The sequence below is a fragment of the Varroa jacobsoni genome, unplaced genomic scaffold, assembly GCF_002532875.2.
Source record: "Varroa jacobsoni isolate VJ856 unplaced genomic scaffold, vjacob_1.0 scaffold_385, whole genome shotgun sequence".
Lineage (NCBI taxonomy): Eukaryota > Metazoa > Arthropoda > Arachnida > Mesostigmata > Varroidae > Varroa > Varroa jacobsoni.
Genome location: NW_019213287.1, coordinates 199,439 through 214,427, shown reverse-complemented (window position 1 = coordinate 214,427; position 14,989 = coordinate 199,439). Strand labels below are relative to the sequence as shown.

Below are 14,989 nucleotides of genomic sequence, written 5' to 3'. Positions count from 1 at the left end.
CCTCGCGCGAAAACCTCCCACGCGGGAAATCTTACCACTACTAAGCCAGCTGGGCGTTGCAAGTAGCTGGTTCCTCCATTCGGCTATCAGATAGGAGAATTTCCGCTACTGTCATAACTCGCCCTGTTGTTACACTGCCAAGTATCTTCCCCTAACACCAACACGTCCCACAGGCCATAGATTTAATCTTTTCTTTTCCTTCAGTCGGCGTTAGGGACAGTCTCTGCGGTCGTCTCTGCCCTTTCTTCACCATCCTCCTCGATCTCACTCCCTTTCCACTCCGGGCCCCATTATCAGTGGCTTTCAACTCCTATCGGAGTCCTTTACCGCCTCCTGAACTCCTCTATACCAGTACAAATATCACCCGTGGGTTGGGTGGTTTCGAATTCGTTCTGCCCAAGATGGCGGAGGTTGTTCGTTCCATAATCCTTTATCGATGTGTGTGTGTTCTAATGAAAACAACGAATGGTTATCCGAGAGTGGATCCAGCACGCGTTCGGTAACGTGTTTACCGCACGATTCAAAGCTTCGCACCGAATGTGTTCGCATCCTCACAGTGATCACTCACCCGTGATAACCAGCCGCCCTTGAAAGGATAATATCGTTTCATGCCGGGATACACAAAGAGAGTGTGTGCGCGCGCAATATCATGTAGCCGTGTTCGTTATCTTGTTCCACCTCCTGGATAGTACTAGTTAGTTATCTATCGTTTCTTTTGTCGTGTATAACGTCAAATGCCAAGGTAGCAAAGTAGCCATACAACGCCTACCTGTGTGATCGGTGAACTGATTTTCGAACATCATAATACTTCAGTGTTCCTTCTATTTCTGTCCCTGTTTTTCGTCATCATTGTACTTTTCTCTAATTCCTTTCGGTGTTGTTGTACTCCGTGGTGCCCGATGCTAGCGTACTGAAACGGGTGTGAACTGGCGAAAGCGAACGAAAGCATTAACTTCTTTTCACTACGGCGCCATCCGTGCCGTTTCCGGGGACCAGTCGTTCGCGGTGGGCTTCGGTGCCACACCGTGGAGGGCCACGGGTCCCCGCCACCGTCAGTACCTCCTTTCTGAGGTACGGGGAAGCTCGGTACGTCACCTCCCGTACAAAGTGAAGCCAGCCGGAATTTAAACGTAGGTCTGTGCTTCGTTATAAGTACCGCCCGATTTGGGCAGTACGTAGGTGCTGGTAACGAATACGGCACAACTACAAAACCCGGGTAGCTCGCAGAGTGCAGGCGACAAGATGACCTGTACAAAAGCGACGACACGAGGACTGTCGCTCGATCTCAGTTCGCCGTTTAGCCCGCACGTATCGGATCTACGCAGCCCGGAGGATATAAATTTAAACCTTTACAACTTCGACAAAGTAGACGCTCTCAATTGCCCATATGTCTTAACGAGTCCACGCTCGCTTGAAGCCTGTGCCAACCTCGGAATCAAACCGGTCGAGCTTTTGTCTAAAAGCTTCGAAGAGTTTCGCGACGAACTGCCCAGTTATACGCCGTTCGAAGAAGTCAAACACCTCTATAAATTATTCGAAATTCAGAGAACGAGTGAGTATATATATATATATATATATATATATACATACAGAATGTTTGTCAGGGGGATTTTAGTCCTGTATCTTTACGTATATGTAATACGCTTGAGGTGTATATCGATGCTACGACGTTGTAAGCCACGTACCACGTAGGAACCGAACCCCTATCTTAGTAAACAGAGAATAGAATGGGTCAAGAATAGAATGCTCAACGGCAGTACTGGACGTAGCGTTCGAAGCGTTCACTAGGCCAGAAAAAGGACAAAACTGTTATAGGCTCATGGTTATTTGAAAAAAACATTACTTTCGACAACATCGCTACAACGTTCCTGTCAGTTTATATCGCAAACAGACGTTATCTTAATGAAATGAATAACACGATGCTGAAACGTAAGCTTGGATGTTCGAACGTGTTCATGGTTCAGCTATGATAGTCCAGTGAGAATCAACAATAAGCTTAAAGGAAAAATCCCCATAATAGTTAAAGCGATAAGCCACTTCAAAGATCAGGTGTTCTATCTTCATATAACAATCCATTAACATTTTGTTGATTGTACAAACACCAGTAAATGTTAATGAAATCCGTGCGTCGCTAACGTTAGTCATCGGTGAAATTTTTGGCGGCCAATTCTTTCATTTGATCCGTAAAAACATGTTGAAACGCGCCTCCAGTGTTTAATAAAATACAAACGTTATTATTCATTTAAGCCAGATATGTTTATTCTGGTTTCTTGATTATAACGAAATATTTTACATTGCACATTACCTGTAAGTGTACCATATCTGATGGAGGGAGTTCGCTATGTTGACACAGTGTCTCGACAATTGTTGTGCTCCGACTGAATTTTTTACGTTTTATGCTTCGTCCTGTCGTTAGGTATTACTTGAAACAACTGGCTCTTCCAAAGACAAAACGAGATGTCCGATTCCGTTGTCGAGCCTAGGCAGCCACAGGTTCGAATTTAGTTGATAAACATGTTAGCGCTACACAAACATGGGGACTTGAATGGGCTACTGATAGATATCGCCGATTGCTTTCAGTTACATTATCACATTATATTACGTCTCAGTGGTCATTTTTGTGTATACTCAATTCAAGGTACTGTAGTTTTCCTTTGTATATTTTATATCCTATCTAAACCTTTTTCGTGGCTGTGCATAAGCCAGTTGACACGATAACACAGGCTTGCGTTTGCATTCTGAGTTACTATTTTTTACACATAAAACATGTTAAAATTGTAGTAACGACCGTCGGAGTTAGAAGAAGAGGTCCCTTAGACCTCTAGTATCTGGAGTTTACGTTTGTACCTCAGAGGTTAACGGTGGAGAATATTTCAAATATTATACAATGAGATGGAACTGGTGAAATCTATCAGGAAGGAGCACCTCACAGCCAGCCACTCGTCCTGCGTCCATATAACCGTAGGCATATATTTGAACTATCATACATTTATGTTGTCGATTACAACTCGGCCACACTTATCCAACGGAGTGTACTTATAAACTAGCCAGGATCATCCTGCGCATGATTTTACGTAGCGTTGTGTAGATCCTTTTCGTAATTTCTATGGACATGCACCACGATTCCGTTGCTTCTAGCAGGCGGCATGGCCTTCGACGTTGCTGAGGTTGCCTTACATTACTCCGTGGTGGCAGACCCAGTCGAGCTTAGTTGAGCCTCCCATCGTCGTTGCTAAAGTAGCGTACGTGGCGATTGTCGCTATTCGCCTCCTGCAAACAATATTTCTCTGCATATCATCATGCTGAAGACTTTTGTCTGCACCTGGATGACCTTGATGACACTTAGAAATCATGAAAGCCTCGGCTGCTTGCAAAAGCACGGGTCGTAATTTCCTTGCGCCGAAGCAGTGGAGGATGGCTTACCTGATCAAGAAGCCGCTCATTGTTCAACCTTCTTACAGTACACTAATCTCTGGCGCACTTCGGTAGCTCGGCAGTTAATGCGCCGTAAGATCGGCATCTCCGTGAAGGTTCGTGGTGAGGGAGCTGGTAGGATGACCAGATTGAACCACTGGTTTGGTGGTGCTTAAACAACAAAGTTCGCTTGGGACGTTTCCGCCAGCAAATGTTCTACTGCTCCGACAGATAATCTCGCGCCGCCTAGAACAATATAACAGCGCCGCAGTAAGAAGGTAGTGAAAAGTGCTGATCTCGTGGTTCGACGAATGCTACCTCGAAGTACATTAAGGTCAAGTTTCACACCCAGCTCATCTAGCAGATACCGCTTGCTAGTCACGAATTCACTAAACGTTTAGCCTGCCTCTCTGTAGCAATTCAAGGACTCTTCGGCAAGCCGGCCTCCTCTGGAAGGAAGCGTTTGAACAGTTCCCTCTTAAAGCTCTCTCACGCCTCCCTTGCATCGAAAATGCTGCCATGCTTCATCATAGTGGTAGCGGTGGGATATTTGGCAAGAAGGGTCAACATCGCAAAAAACAGCTCGGACACAAGTGATTGGAAGTCGTCTCTTCCGGAGGTCAACACAAGGAAGCCCGAGCGATGGATTGAAAAGTACGAGTGGCTCGCGAAGAAACAACAATGGTCAACGGACCAGGTCGCAGTGTATAACCATTTGCAGGAAGTGATTCGCACTTGGTTTGGTTTGAAGATAAGTGCAATATATAAACCGAACTTCGATTTTTTTGTTTATACGGTTATGATCGGAAAATTTTGCAGTATTCTATCGCTTGGCTATCGACTCAAAGTAAACCTAAAAATTACTTAGGTGTATTGCTAATAGCATCTAAGCTGAAACATTCAGCTTTGCCCAAATATGACTAAGATCGCCAATGGAGCCAGCGGATTCTAAAACGACTATTACTATTCTATGAACGCACACAACAAATGAACGGTTTAAGTGTTACGTTCCATACTGCTTTAAATAAGTTCTCCTGGGGAAAGTGGGTTCCGTGCACAAAACAGAGTGCGTCTGGTCTCAAACCGCAGGTCCTTGGGGCGTATTCAAATCGAAACTATCAAACAGCGCCTGATACACGCATATAAAAATAGGGATTCCGCCTAATTTTAGTTATTCATGTCTGCATTAGCTGTAGTGCATGGGAAATGAGCCGTCTCTCATTGCCCAAATTTATAATAAATTCATGTGTGCGTTATAGGTTGAAAACTCGGAAGCCGAAGGTTTCACGCTTTCTTCTCTAGGTTCGTAAAATGTGGCGACCTCTAGAAATGCATTTTGATATACCTCTGTACCTGCTAAATGAACGTAACGAATGGCTCCCTCAAGGGTCGTGTTAATATATTTTTAAACCCGACTTCTTGCTGTGTGCGCAGACTAGAGGCTAACCAGGCTTTCAGTACCTTATTCTAAGGAATCCACTATTAGGTAACATTTGATGGAAGAACAATTAGATAGGGTTAGGCATAGTTTTTACCGGTAGAGAATCGCTTTTATTTGAAACAGGCTCTCAGAAGATCAGTAATAAAATTTCAGCCACGAAACAGTTTACAATGTATAGCACTCGATATTTGCAATTCAATGTAGCCGCAACATTGTGGATTAGGAGATTTTACAGGAAACCAAAAAATGTTTTTTCGTCCAGGGCAACCTTAGCTAGGGTTAATAACCCCCAGCAGCATAAAACTGACGTGTTTATCCTGAGATTCTTACAATACCAATAAGCGGACACGTAGGCACCATACATGAGGGACTACTGTTTTTTTGTACACGATTTTTTTCTCTGTAAAAGATGTGTGCTAGTTTACATTTTCTGCACTAGTTGTGCTTGCCCCTATATTTGACTCATAATATTTTTCCGCTTTTCGCGTTCGTCTTTCATCTTTGCCACCACAACAGAGTCGCATGTTAATAGATTTGCCATTTATGCATAAGCTCTTCACAGACTCGCAGGGAGAGGTCGATGCGATTCGAATCTGCAACTTTTGACAAGCTGGCCTATAACACCGCATTTATTAGCGCCTATGCCTCCGCAGAACAGGGGAAGAGCAGCCATATTGCTGCAACAAGCGTGAGGCCGCCGGAAGTAGTCTTTTAACTTAGATAACTGCGAATCGTAGCTTAGAACTGGCTGCGTTTTAGATATCTGGCAGTTGTTTTCTCCCGGAGCTATTTGCTCAAACATAGTTGATATTAACATTATCGCATTGTTACTGCATGTTTAAAAGTGTCCACACCTAAATAAAATGCTAAAGGTTTTAGTCTCAAAAGTACACAAACAGGCCAAGGGCGCATTGACATTTGCGACGTTAGAGAGATTTGCCGGAGCGTCAAAGTGGGTAGTTCTTCAAAGATTTTTGCTGTTACGGAAAAGGTTACTTCTCACTTAGTCATCATTCTCTACAGTGTTTTATTCTGGCACAATATAGGCCTGATTTGATTTTTTCACATTCAAACTACACAGTGTTAAAGCGTACTACGCTACGTAGCTACGAGGAGCGCGGTAGTGAACCTCATCCCTTCCGTGCGTATCTAAAACACTTCAGAGCTACAAATCCCGAGGGTTGTTAGCCAAAGACAATACAAAATCGTGTTCAGAAGGCCATATTTCGATCTAGATTTCGCCAAAAGCCTTCCTTTAGTTTCTAACTGTAGTTGCAGGCGTCTACAAACGGATTATTTTCACTTCGCACAATTTTCTTTTTTTTTTTTTTTTTTTTCAAATAACCTACAGTTGTGATACGTGGATACCAAAGTTTGACGCGACCAGATTATGCGTTCATGAAACGAAATAGGCGTAGCAGAACGCGCGCGCGCGCGCCGTATTTGAATCGTCAAAACCAAGGGTCATGCATCAGTTTCCGCAACAATGAATTAATTTGTGGCTGGTATAGTACCTCTACGTATGCTTTAGACAAGCATCCTACAAAGTAGAATATTACCTTATACTATGCAAAAAGTGCAGGATTAATATGCTCCCTATGCACATTATAGAGTTCGTCAGTACTCAAGAAAGCGGCAGGGAAGTGACTGCTCATTTTTGGCACTCCTGGTTGTAAGCCGGTAAAATAATTAATAGCTAAAAGAATGATAATAGAATCTTCGTATGTAGAACGCTTCTGCCAGCAGAGGCTCTCCTTCTGTCTTAAAGAAGAACACAAGAAGCATATGAAAAAAAATTAGAAAAGTAACTCTTTCCGTCACGTTGCTTCTTCCATGCGGCTGGTGCCGTTTGGTTGCATCGAAGGATTCCACTTTGTCGGGGTACCTTAAAAACGTTTATCTTCATGATGAATCTATGCAAGGTCACACTTTTCTAGTGTCATCTGTTTCTATCACATTTCCTCGCGTTTATGCCTATCCAGCCAACAACCGATCGAGGTAACATTCTTTACGAAGCGTCCACGCCAAGAGGCAACGACTGTTTTAATGCACCGCGTTTTTTCCACTTTGACATCAGTAAACAGTAAGCTTGCTAATGCAGAAGGCCGAAAAATTACCTTCACCATTAAATTTGGTACACCAAAAATACTTCGGTTACACTCGGGTGAAAAACTTGCCCGTAGAGAAATTTAGCTACGAGCCTTTTTCTTTCGGACGTTTGGAATCGTACATCAGCACGTACCGTTTATATAATTCTTCTCTTACATGCTAAACGACAGCCACACACGAACCTTACACCGAAATACCTTTTCCAAAGGTTTCCCAAAAGTTTTACGTTCGATGCTGCTTTTGCTTTACCCCTTTGCCAGCAGAAGACAAAGTGTACCTACGCCCGGTTCCGAACTTGGGCAACCTCACTAGGTGTTTTATATATATATATATATATATATATATATTTAACAAGCAAACACGTTATTACTAGACCATCACGGGAAGCGCAGGACGTTCTCAGCAAAGTACTAAACGAAAATAGCTTTTTGTGTCCAGAGATTCCAAAAGGCCGTGACGCCCGTAGCCAAATTGATGTTCTACTGATGGTAGGTTAGGCTCTCAGAAATCTATAAATAAGCCACCTTCTCCAACTAAAACGTTATATGAATTAATTGGCCCAAAGAGCTAAAAAGACTTCGAAGTGAAAAGGTTGTGTTATTAGCATTTTCGCGCCACCTTTGCGATACAGAAATAACATCCTGAGGAGTCATAGCACGTTGATCGTAGTATACAACACAATTCGTGCTGAATAAAGGTGAGGTACAAACATATCCGCCTTTGGGGGACCTCGCAAAGTTCGTCCGTTGCCACCATGTTCGCAACACCATACGCGCAAGGCTCATCGGAAGGTTGGTAAAACCGTGTTGTTTCTAGGATAAACACTTGATTACGTGAAAAGTTCGTATGAATACGATATTGCTAGATAGCTCTAATTCTGGTTACAAAACACTAACAAACCCTGTGTACGTACTACATTATCCCTTTCATTGTCAGGGAATGAGGCAAAAAGAAATAAGATGCTCTACAGCCAACCAGGTTTCTGAAATGGTTATAAATGTGGTCTGGGACAAAATGCAAGATCTTTTTTTATAAAACCCTTTTTCCAAGATGATATATACTAAGACTGTACATTGCTTAATCGAAACACAACACTAGCTATGACAGTTAACAGAAATAAATAAATAATTAAAACAAATAACATATTCGTAGTGTCAAAATTAACCAGACATACGATTAACAACAGCCAAGAAGACATAAGAAGAGTAACAACAATTAACAGAAGAATAATAAGCGTTAACATACAATAATTGACCATTATTTCATGTTATCTGTAAGTAAACATCACTAAAGCTCCAGTCTTTATATAGAAACATTTTTTGACTCATACAGTCAGCGCGTCCGCATATGAATCAAGGAAATTTTGAATGCTAAGCGCTGAAAAATACTCCCATTCTGTACAGGTGTATATATATATATATATATATATATATATATATATATATAGAGAGAGAGAGAGAGAGAGAAACACTATAACATATAGTTTCACGGAGCAGGACGCAAGTAAATCCCTTTTTCGAATGAGTTTATTTCAATTAAACTGGCCGGATGTAGAAGATCTACGCGATGCTATATCAGGGGGGATCGCTGTGTACATGTTTTTGCTACAGCAAAAGCATTTGGAAGATAATTTCCAATATGTAATGTTGAATGCGCTTGAAACTGCCATCTCATCAACTTCGTTTGTCAGAAAGAATCCTAGGAGACCACATAAGGACGGGTTTTTAGGTAACGCCAAAATAGGCCACGAGGTCTTTTTCCTAATTAGAAACAATCTTCACTCGTAGCCAAACGTTTCATTAGCTCACATAAATTTTCGTTTTTGCATCGTGGTTCTAAAGAAATGCCACATATTGGTCTTAGGATTTGATAAAAAAAGAGGACAACCTGAAGTAGCCCTTGAAGAACCTTTTGGCGAAATCGTAAGGGTTTAATTATTCAAACAGAAATATGTTCCCAAGCACTAAATACGAAACTAATTAATACGAAAAAAAAGGGCGCACTTAAGATGCTTAAAAGATCCCTTAATTACTCAGCCTCAATAACCTCTAACCGAATACAACCTTCTTGTTAATAGTAGCCAGTTAACGGGAATCATTGTCATCAATCAGTTGAAAAGGAGACACGAAGTAAGTCTCATTAGTTGTCCCATGAAACGTGAAGAAAAAAGAGTCCGTTAGGTCCGTACTAGTAAAATATTGCTTAACTTTGCTTCAGGGAACTAGCTCGTATCATATAAATAATATTATAAGATTACCTGCGAAAAATTCACACAAAAAATTTACATGGCTCAAACTGCCAATGTGTTTGAAGGTTTGCTTCACATGATTGCTGCAGAAAAGCCTGCGTCAATATCTTCCTAAATTGTACCACTCATGGTGCACTAAGAGACGATTTAATTTTTGAAGAGTATAAATATCTGCATGGAATCACTGTCTCACCTCACGTTTGAAATCAGTTAATTATGAGTCGCTGATCACCTGATGACATTTTCATGGCTCTAAAAATCGTACGGCAATTTTCGGATTATAGTAATTTTCAACATTTCAATCAGACCGCGCAGATACCGCCAGGAACTCAGAGCGTGAGAGAACCCGTCACTGTTTGTCTCAAGCGAACGTCGTACAGCAGGTCTCGAACGAGGGACTTAGATTTTACGGCAAGAGACGTATCTGTTAAAGCAACAATGTTTATATACAACGCAACACGTATAACGTGAAATACTATTTTACGTGGCACGTACTGTGCAAAGAACTCCTAAATAACCATTGGCTTTGATTTCACTTCAGCAGCCAACTAGCATAGCTAGAAGAATAGATCTGAGTCATCGCGAGTCCTCTGTTACAACTTTAAAAGGTGCAGATGCCGAATACACCTAGTGTATAACCCAGCATTGGTTCCTTAGTAAAGCTTTCTGGCCACTGAAATCCTCCTCTTCGATTTTCCACCAGATTCCTGATGTTGTTTTCGCAATATTCCACTTATACCGTGGTGCGCAAGACAAGAGTTCACTTCGGTATGCTGTGGTGGTAACGTGCGTGCCATCAAACTTAGGGCACGTTAAGTAATATAGGCCGAAAGAAGCTGGACATATACGCACCTTGGTTTCCCAATAAAGATTCGAGTTATCCAAATAAGATTCGAGATAAGGGTCAAATATATAGTCGAAATGTTTTCCTTGTTGGGTGCCTCGCTTGAGAATCGCTTGTGTTGTGTCCCACCTGATCGGTTTTAAAAGCACGGAAATTTTTTTTTTCGTTTATTATCGAGTGAAGTTTAATAGAGTTTCACTCAAGAGTTGGATGCTCTTAACAACTCGTGGCTAAATTTGCTGCCGAATGTGGCGGCCCCGACGTACAAAGTAGCGTCCATCAATATCCTTTTTTAATGAGATCCCTAGAATCTATGAGGCATACGCGGCCCGTTTCCTGTCTCTTACCTCGTCGCTTGCAGGTATTGGTATCTCACTAGTCGGCATAAAGACATATTTCTATTCGAATAATATGAATCTAAATTTGTGGCCCACAAAATAATACCTTCGGACCAACTTGTACAACCGTATAATTTATTAGAATTTATATTGCGGAAAATTTTAGACAAGCTCTTCTATTAAGTACACTTAAGTGGAAAAAAATCGTTCCTTCTTTTTGGATTTAAGGGTAAGGCAAAGACACAGATAATTGTTAAATTAAATAGCAGACTAAAGAAGTCGAACTGCACTTTTGGCAAGCATTAACTTTGGCGTCGTGAGCTCATGAAACGCTAGAAGCTTTCTAAATGTACGAATAACTTCCCTTTTCTCTGTCACAAAATCACAAATGCTATCCTCGCTGGTACGACAAGCGCTCTTTTCTGGTGCCTTTCGCTTCCCTTTCGCTTCGTGCCCTTGACAGCCCCAGCTTCTAAATAATAATAAAAAATTCTAAAGAGAATATTACATATTGGTAACATTCTCTAGCAATTAGTAGTTACATCCGCACAAATCAGTAATTCAATGACAAGATTTTCTTCTTGCTCTGTTCACTTTGGGATTGTATACCCAGTACATATATTAAACTTTACTCACTAGTTTAACGCGTACAACTTAACTTGAAATAAAAGCGGGACAAAATTTTCCCCGTTGCACGTTACCATTATGCCCCTGGACAGTGTGGACAGCGTTTCGTGTATTACGTCTGGCACATAAAAAAGAAATCTCTTAGCTTGCTCAACTAAGATCTATGCAATAGGGACGAAAACATTGGAGATATTGAGAGGGATCAATTTTGGTTCCGTGAACACTGCTCTCGCTTAGCGACTTAATTTCTGCACACGATACGAATGTGGCACGAGCCCTATACGCTTACATAACGGCCTTCTATTAATACATTCATTTTCATTTATCCAGAAATGAAATAATTTCGGCTTCGTCATCCTTTAACGCACCTGTTTCTTAATCAATGGTCGGCTGCTTGTCCGCCATTTTCTTTTCTCTGTACAAGGTTCCCTGCATGTGTTTCCTGAATGCGCACAAAATCTGACTTACCAAACATATGTCTGAATAATTCGACTAAGTTTCCCGTTCCTACATTTTCTCTCTTCTAACACCTACTTAGGCTTATATAAGCAGTGCAAAGTGAAGAAAAATAACTTTACAGAAATTTTCATTGTTACGGGGTTTCAAATTCATTTGTTTTGGGCTTTTCACAGAGAAACTGGAACGATGTCGAAAGGAGCGTGAATATATCCTGAACATGGAACGGCTGAAGAGGCACCGATCACAGTCTGTATCTCCTGGGCGACGACGAAATCGGGTAGATATGCCTATCCTCGAGGTTGTCCTTTCCGGGAGCTCCGGTAAGCTGCATTCCTTCTCGTTCAATTGGTCAATTTTGCTTATTGCAAATTAAGTTTAAGATAAATTTTCCTTCTTGTTCCACTACCGAGTCGTAACCCGATTATTCAATGATCACAGTTTGTCGTTGAGCACAATGTGTAGAAATGTCACACACGGTCACTTACTGGTGGGTATCTTCTAGGGCCTAATTCTGTAGCAGAAATTGGCCGGTAGGATCTTAGGTGACGGTAAAAGCAAATGAGAATTCCGAAGATACGAATGCCTTTCATTGGCCTTAATGCAGATAGGTAACATACCTCTTGAGCATACCGACTTGGCTGATTATTTGGTAAGGATTAATGATCAACTGTAAAGATGCACACCTTTTATTTTTCTAAAATACCTCAAAAATTTATGCTATAGAAGTGAATGATGCCGAAATGTGCTCAATGTGGAAGTTGTGCATTTTATGAGAACCATCTATCAGTGCCAGGGACATCCAAAGTCGGGAGTTTTGACTTGAATAATATCTTTGCGTAAGTGCAGTATAAAAACTGGTAACTTCAAATAGTTTTTTTTTACCCACTTATGATTTTCCGTCCATTTTGCCCTGTGACAGGGGTACTAATGTAAGGCCCTGAAGTAAGAATGCAGCAGTATTGTCATGTGTCCTACTAAAACGCAAAACCGGTAGCTTCCTCTCTCTGTTTATCTATATTATAGATGAAGTGCGGTCTCAGGTGTGCAACATCCTCCAGCGTAAATATAGTGCTCAATTGTTCCCATTGTTATAAACAAGTACTGTGGAAAAACGAAGTTTTAATCAGTTTTAAAAATTTGCGGGCAAAAACTAATACATTTCGTAGAACGAATCCCACCATTTTATTACCGTTGAGGTCCGCTTTCCATAGTAGAGAATTAACCAAATGTGTGTGTGGGTGTTCTAATATCTCAAATTATCAGTATTATACATGTTAAAAGTATATTAATATCGCAAAGTTACTATTCATTTCACTAACGTTCTGTTTTTGTTCTCTCGTGTTGTGGGTGACAACAATTTATCGGCGAGTTAGATGAGGAAAAGGAAAGTAGTGCGTCACATACAGAAGCCCAAACCCCTGAGACGCCTCCGCAGGTTTCTACCCCTGGGGGTGACTCCCACACGACGGCGGAAAGCTTGGATCACGACATTTTGAGTGTGAGTATTAATCTAGTTTATTCTTTTTTATACCAACAACATAAATATATATGCAATATACATAATTATAGAAACGAGTTGTGGGATGTAATCGAGCAGTGATATGGCTGGAGGGTTTAAAACAAAAAAATATTTTTCGTTTGCGGTCGAAGTATCTATTTTTATTGAGTAGTGTTGTCAGCGTTTAACAAAAAAAACTGCAATTTTTGTTAATTTCCTATACTGACCACCGTTTTACTGGTAAACTTGAATGGACTGCCTGAATTTATTCACCTATACCACTGTCACCACGGAAGGCATGCATCCTTTCTTTAGTTTACCGGGTATTACATGCTTGTCTAAGAATTCAATTTTCGTTTCCAAAGCCTGCAATTTCTACCGAGAACTTGTTTCTATAACAATTTTTCAAGTTAAGACTCTTCAAATTGAAAAATTTTCAAATTTTTATTTGTGCAAACTAAATATCTGGTAATTCTTCCTATACAGTTTTTGCTATGAACGAATCAAGCAGTTGGACCCTATATGAACGCTAGGATAATATTGTCGCCATCTTTCTGCATGACTGAATTTCGTAAAAAATGCTAATAAATCAACCAAACGTCGTTGAATGTTCACTTAAAATACAAGATAAGCTAGGTGGCTATAGAGGTACGAGGCAGAAGTCGTTGTTATTAAATATCCGCTTTTTTCAAAAAAAATCTTCCAATTTCGACAGCTTAGAATCAGAGTTGGACACGTCGACTACACTGTCTCGTGTATATGAATTATTTTACATTACTCTGATTACCCATCATGACCGTTCCAATTACTTACAAAACCACAAAGTTGTTAAATTTAAAAAAAATAAAATTTTAGTTCGCTTAATATGCTTATAATATTTATCAAGTCGGTACCTGAGTAATGACCGTTTTTTTCAATGTGTTTACTTCTACATAAGACTGTTACAAACGACTTCAGTTACACTTGTTTATCTTTACATACCTGTGCCAGCGCTCTGGCAGTTACAGAACCGTCATTTACTTACAGTTTGTAAAACCCGAAGTTAGTGGATGGTGGAATACGCTTTCCTACTAGTTGCCCATTTTAGGCAAGGACAGCTCCGTAAGCACACGGACGGGAGAATGAACGGGTTGAAGCCAGTGTTGAATATTTCTTTGCTTGGTACAAAAAGTAATTGAGGCGTGGCGATAAGGGTTCCTTGTCTAATGTGTTAATCAACATTTTTCACACATTTTTGCAACTTTGTGATCTTTGTATAACAAATTCTTGACTACTGAGCGTTGATCTCCGAGAAGAAATCTTTTTCCCTCTGAACCCATATCTTTTTGAAATTAAGCCGGGTTTCATTTATAAGTTTCTAGAAGACTGGAGACAAGAGAATTTCGTCTGCCAAGGGCGCATAATTCAAAAGCTAGTTCGTTTTGCAGTCCACCGGAATGGCTTATTATGGTTATTATAGATAGTGATAGTGGCAGCAACCTATTTAACTTGACCTCTATACGCAAGTATCTGTAAGCTAATTCTCTATTAGTCACATCGAATGTATAAGTTGCAACATGCTCTCCGTTAATGCCGATGTTTACAAATATTCTATATGTGCTTCAACAACGCTATCGACGAAACATGTTTTTAGGAATTTATTAGTAGTATAATGCATGTCAGGGTGTTCTTGGTTATCGCAGAGTATGGGATTTAAATGACCTACCTTATTAGATTAAATCAGCATCATTACCATGAAGGTAATTAAGTAGTAAACCGTACGGGCTATCGTCTTAGTTAACCTTTCATTGGTAATACGCCATCGTGTATCGCATTAAATCAACAGGTTTCCAAGAAGTGCTCTAGTAAGCAAAAGCACTGTCTGTTGTCACTAAATTAACCGCACTACGGAGGTTAACAAGGATTCTTATGATGCCATGATACTGAAAATGATACAATTAAGCAACTTTTCCTCTCGTACATAAATATTGCCTTGTAGTCTTTCAATCCCCCCTTAGGAACTTAATTTAGC

The 14,989-nt window shown here is 40.6% G+C and overlaps 1 protein-coding gene across 1 annotated transcript in view; it reads left to right on the top strand.

Moving 5' to 3' along the window:
• Positions 1-353: 353 nt before the first annotated feature.
• Positions 354-14,989, top strand: part of LOC111259926 (uncharacterized) — a 36,522-nt gene continuing 21,886 nt past the window's right edge. The window contains exons 1-3 of the mRNA XM_022832317.2: positions 354-1,552; positions 11,654-11,800; positions 12,854-12,978. Coding sequence (XP_022688052.1) covers positions 1,243-1,552; positions 11,654-11,800; positions 12,854-12,978 — 582 coding nt within the window. The 5' untranslated portion in view covers positions 354-1,242. The remainder of the gene's footprint in view (positions 1,553-11,653; positions 11,801-12,853; positions 12,979-14,989) is intronic.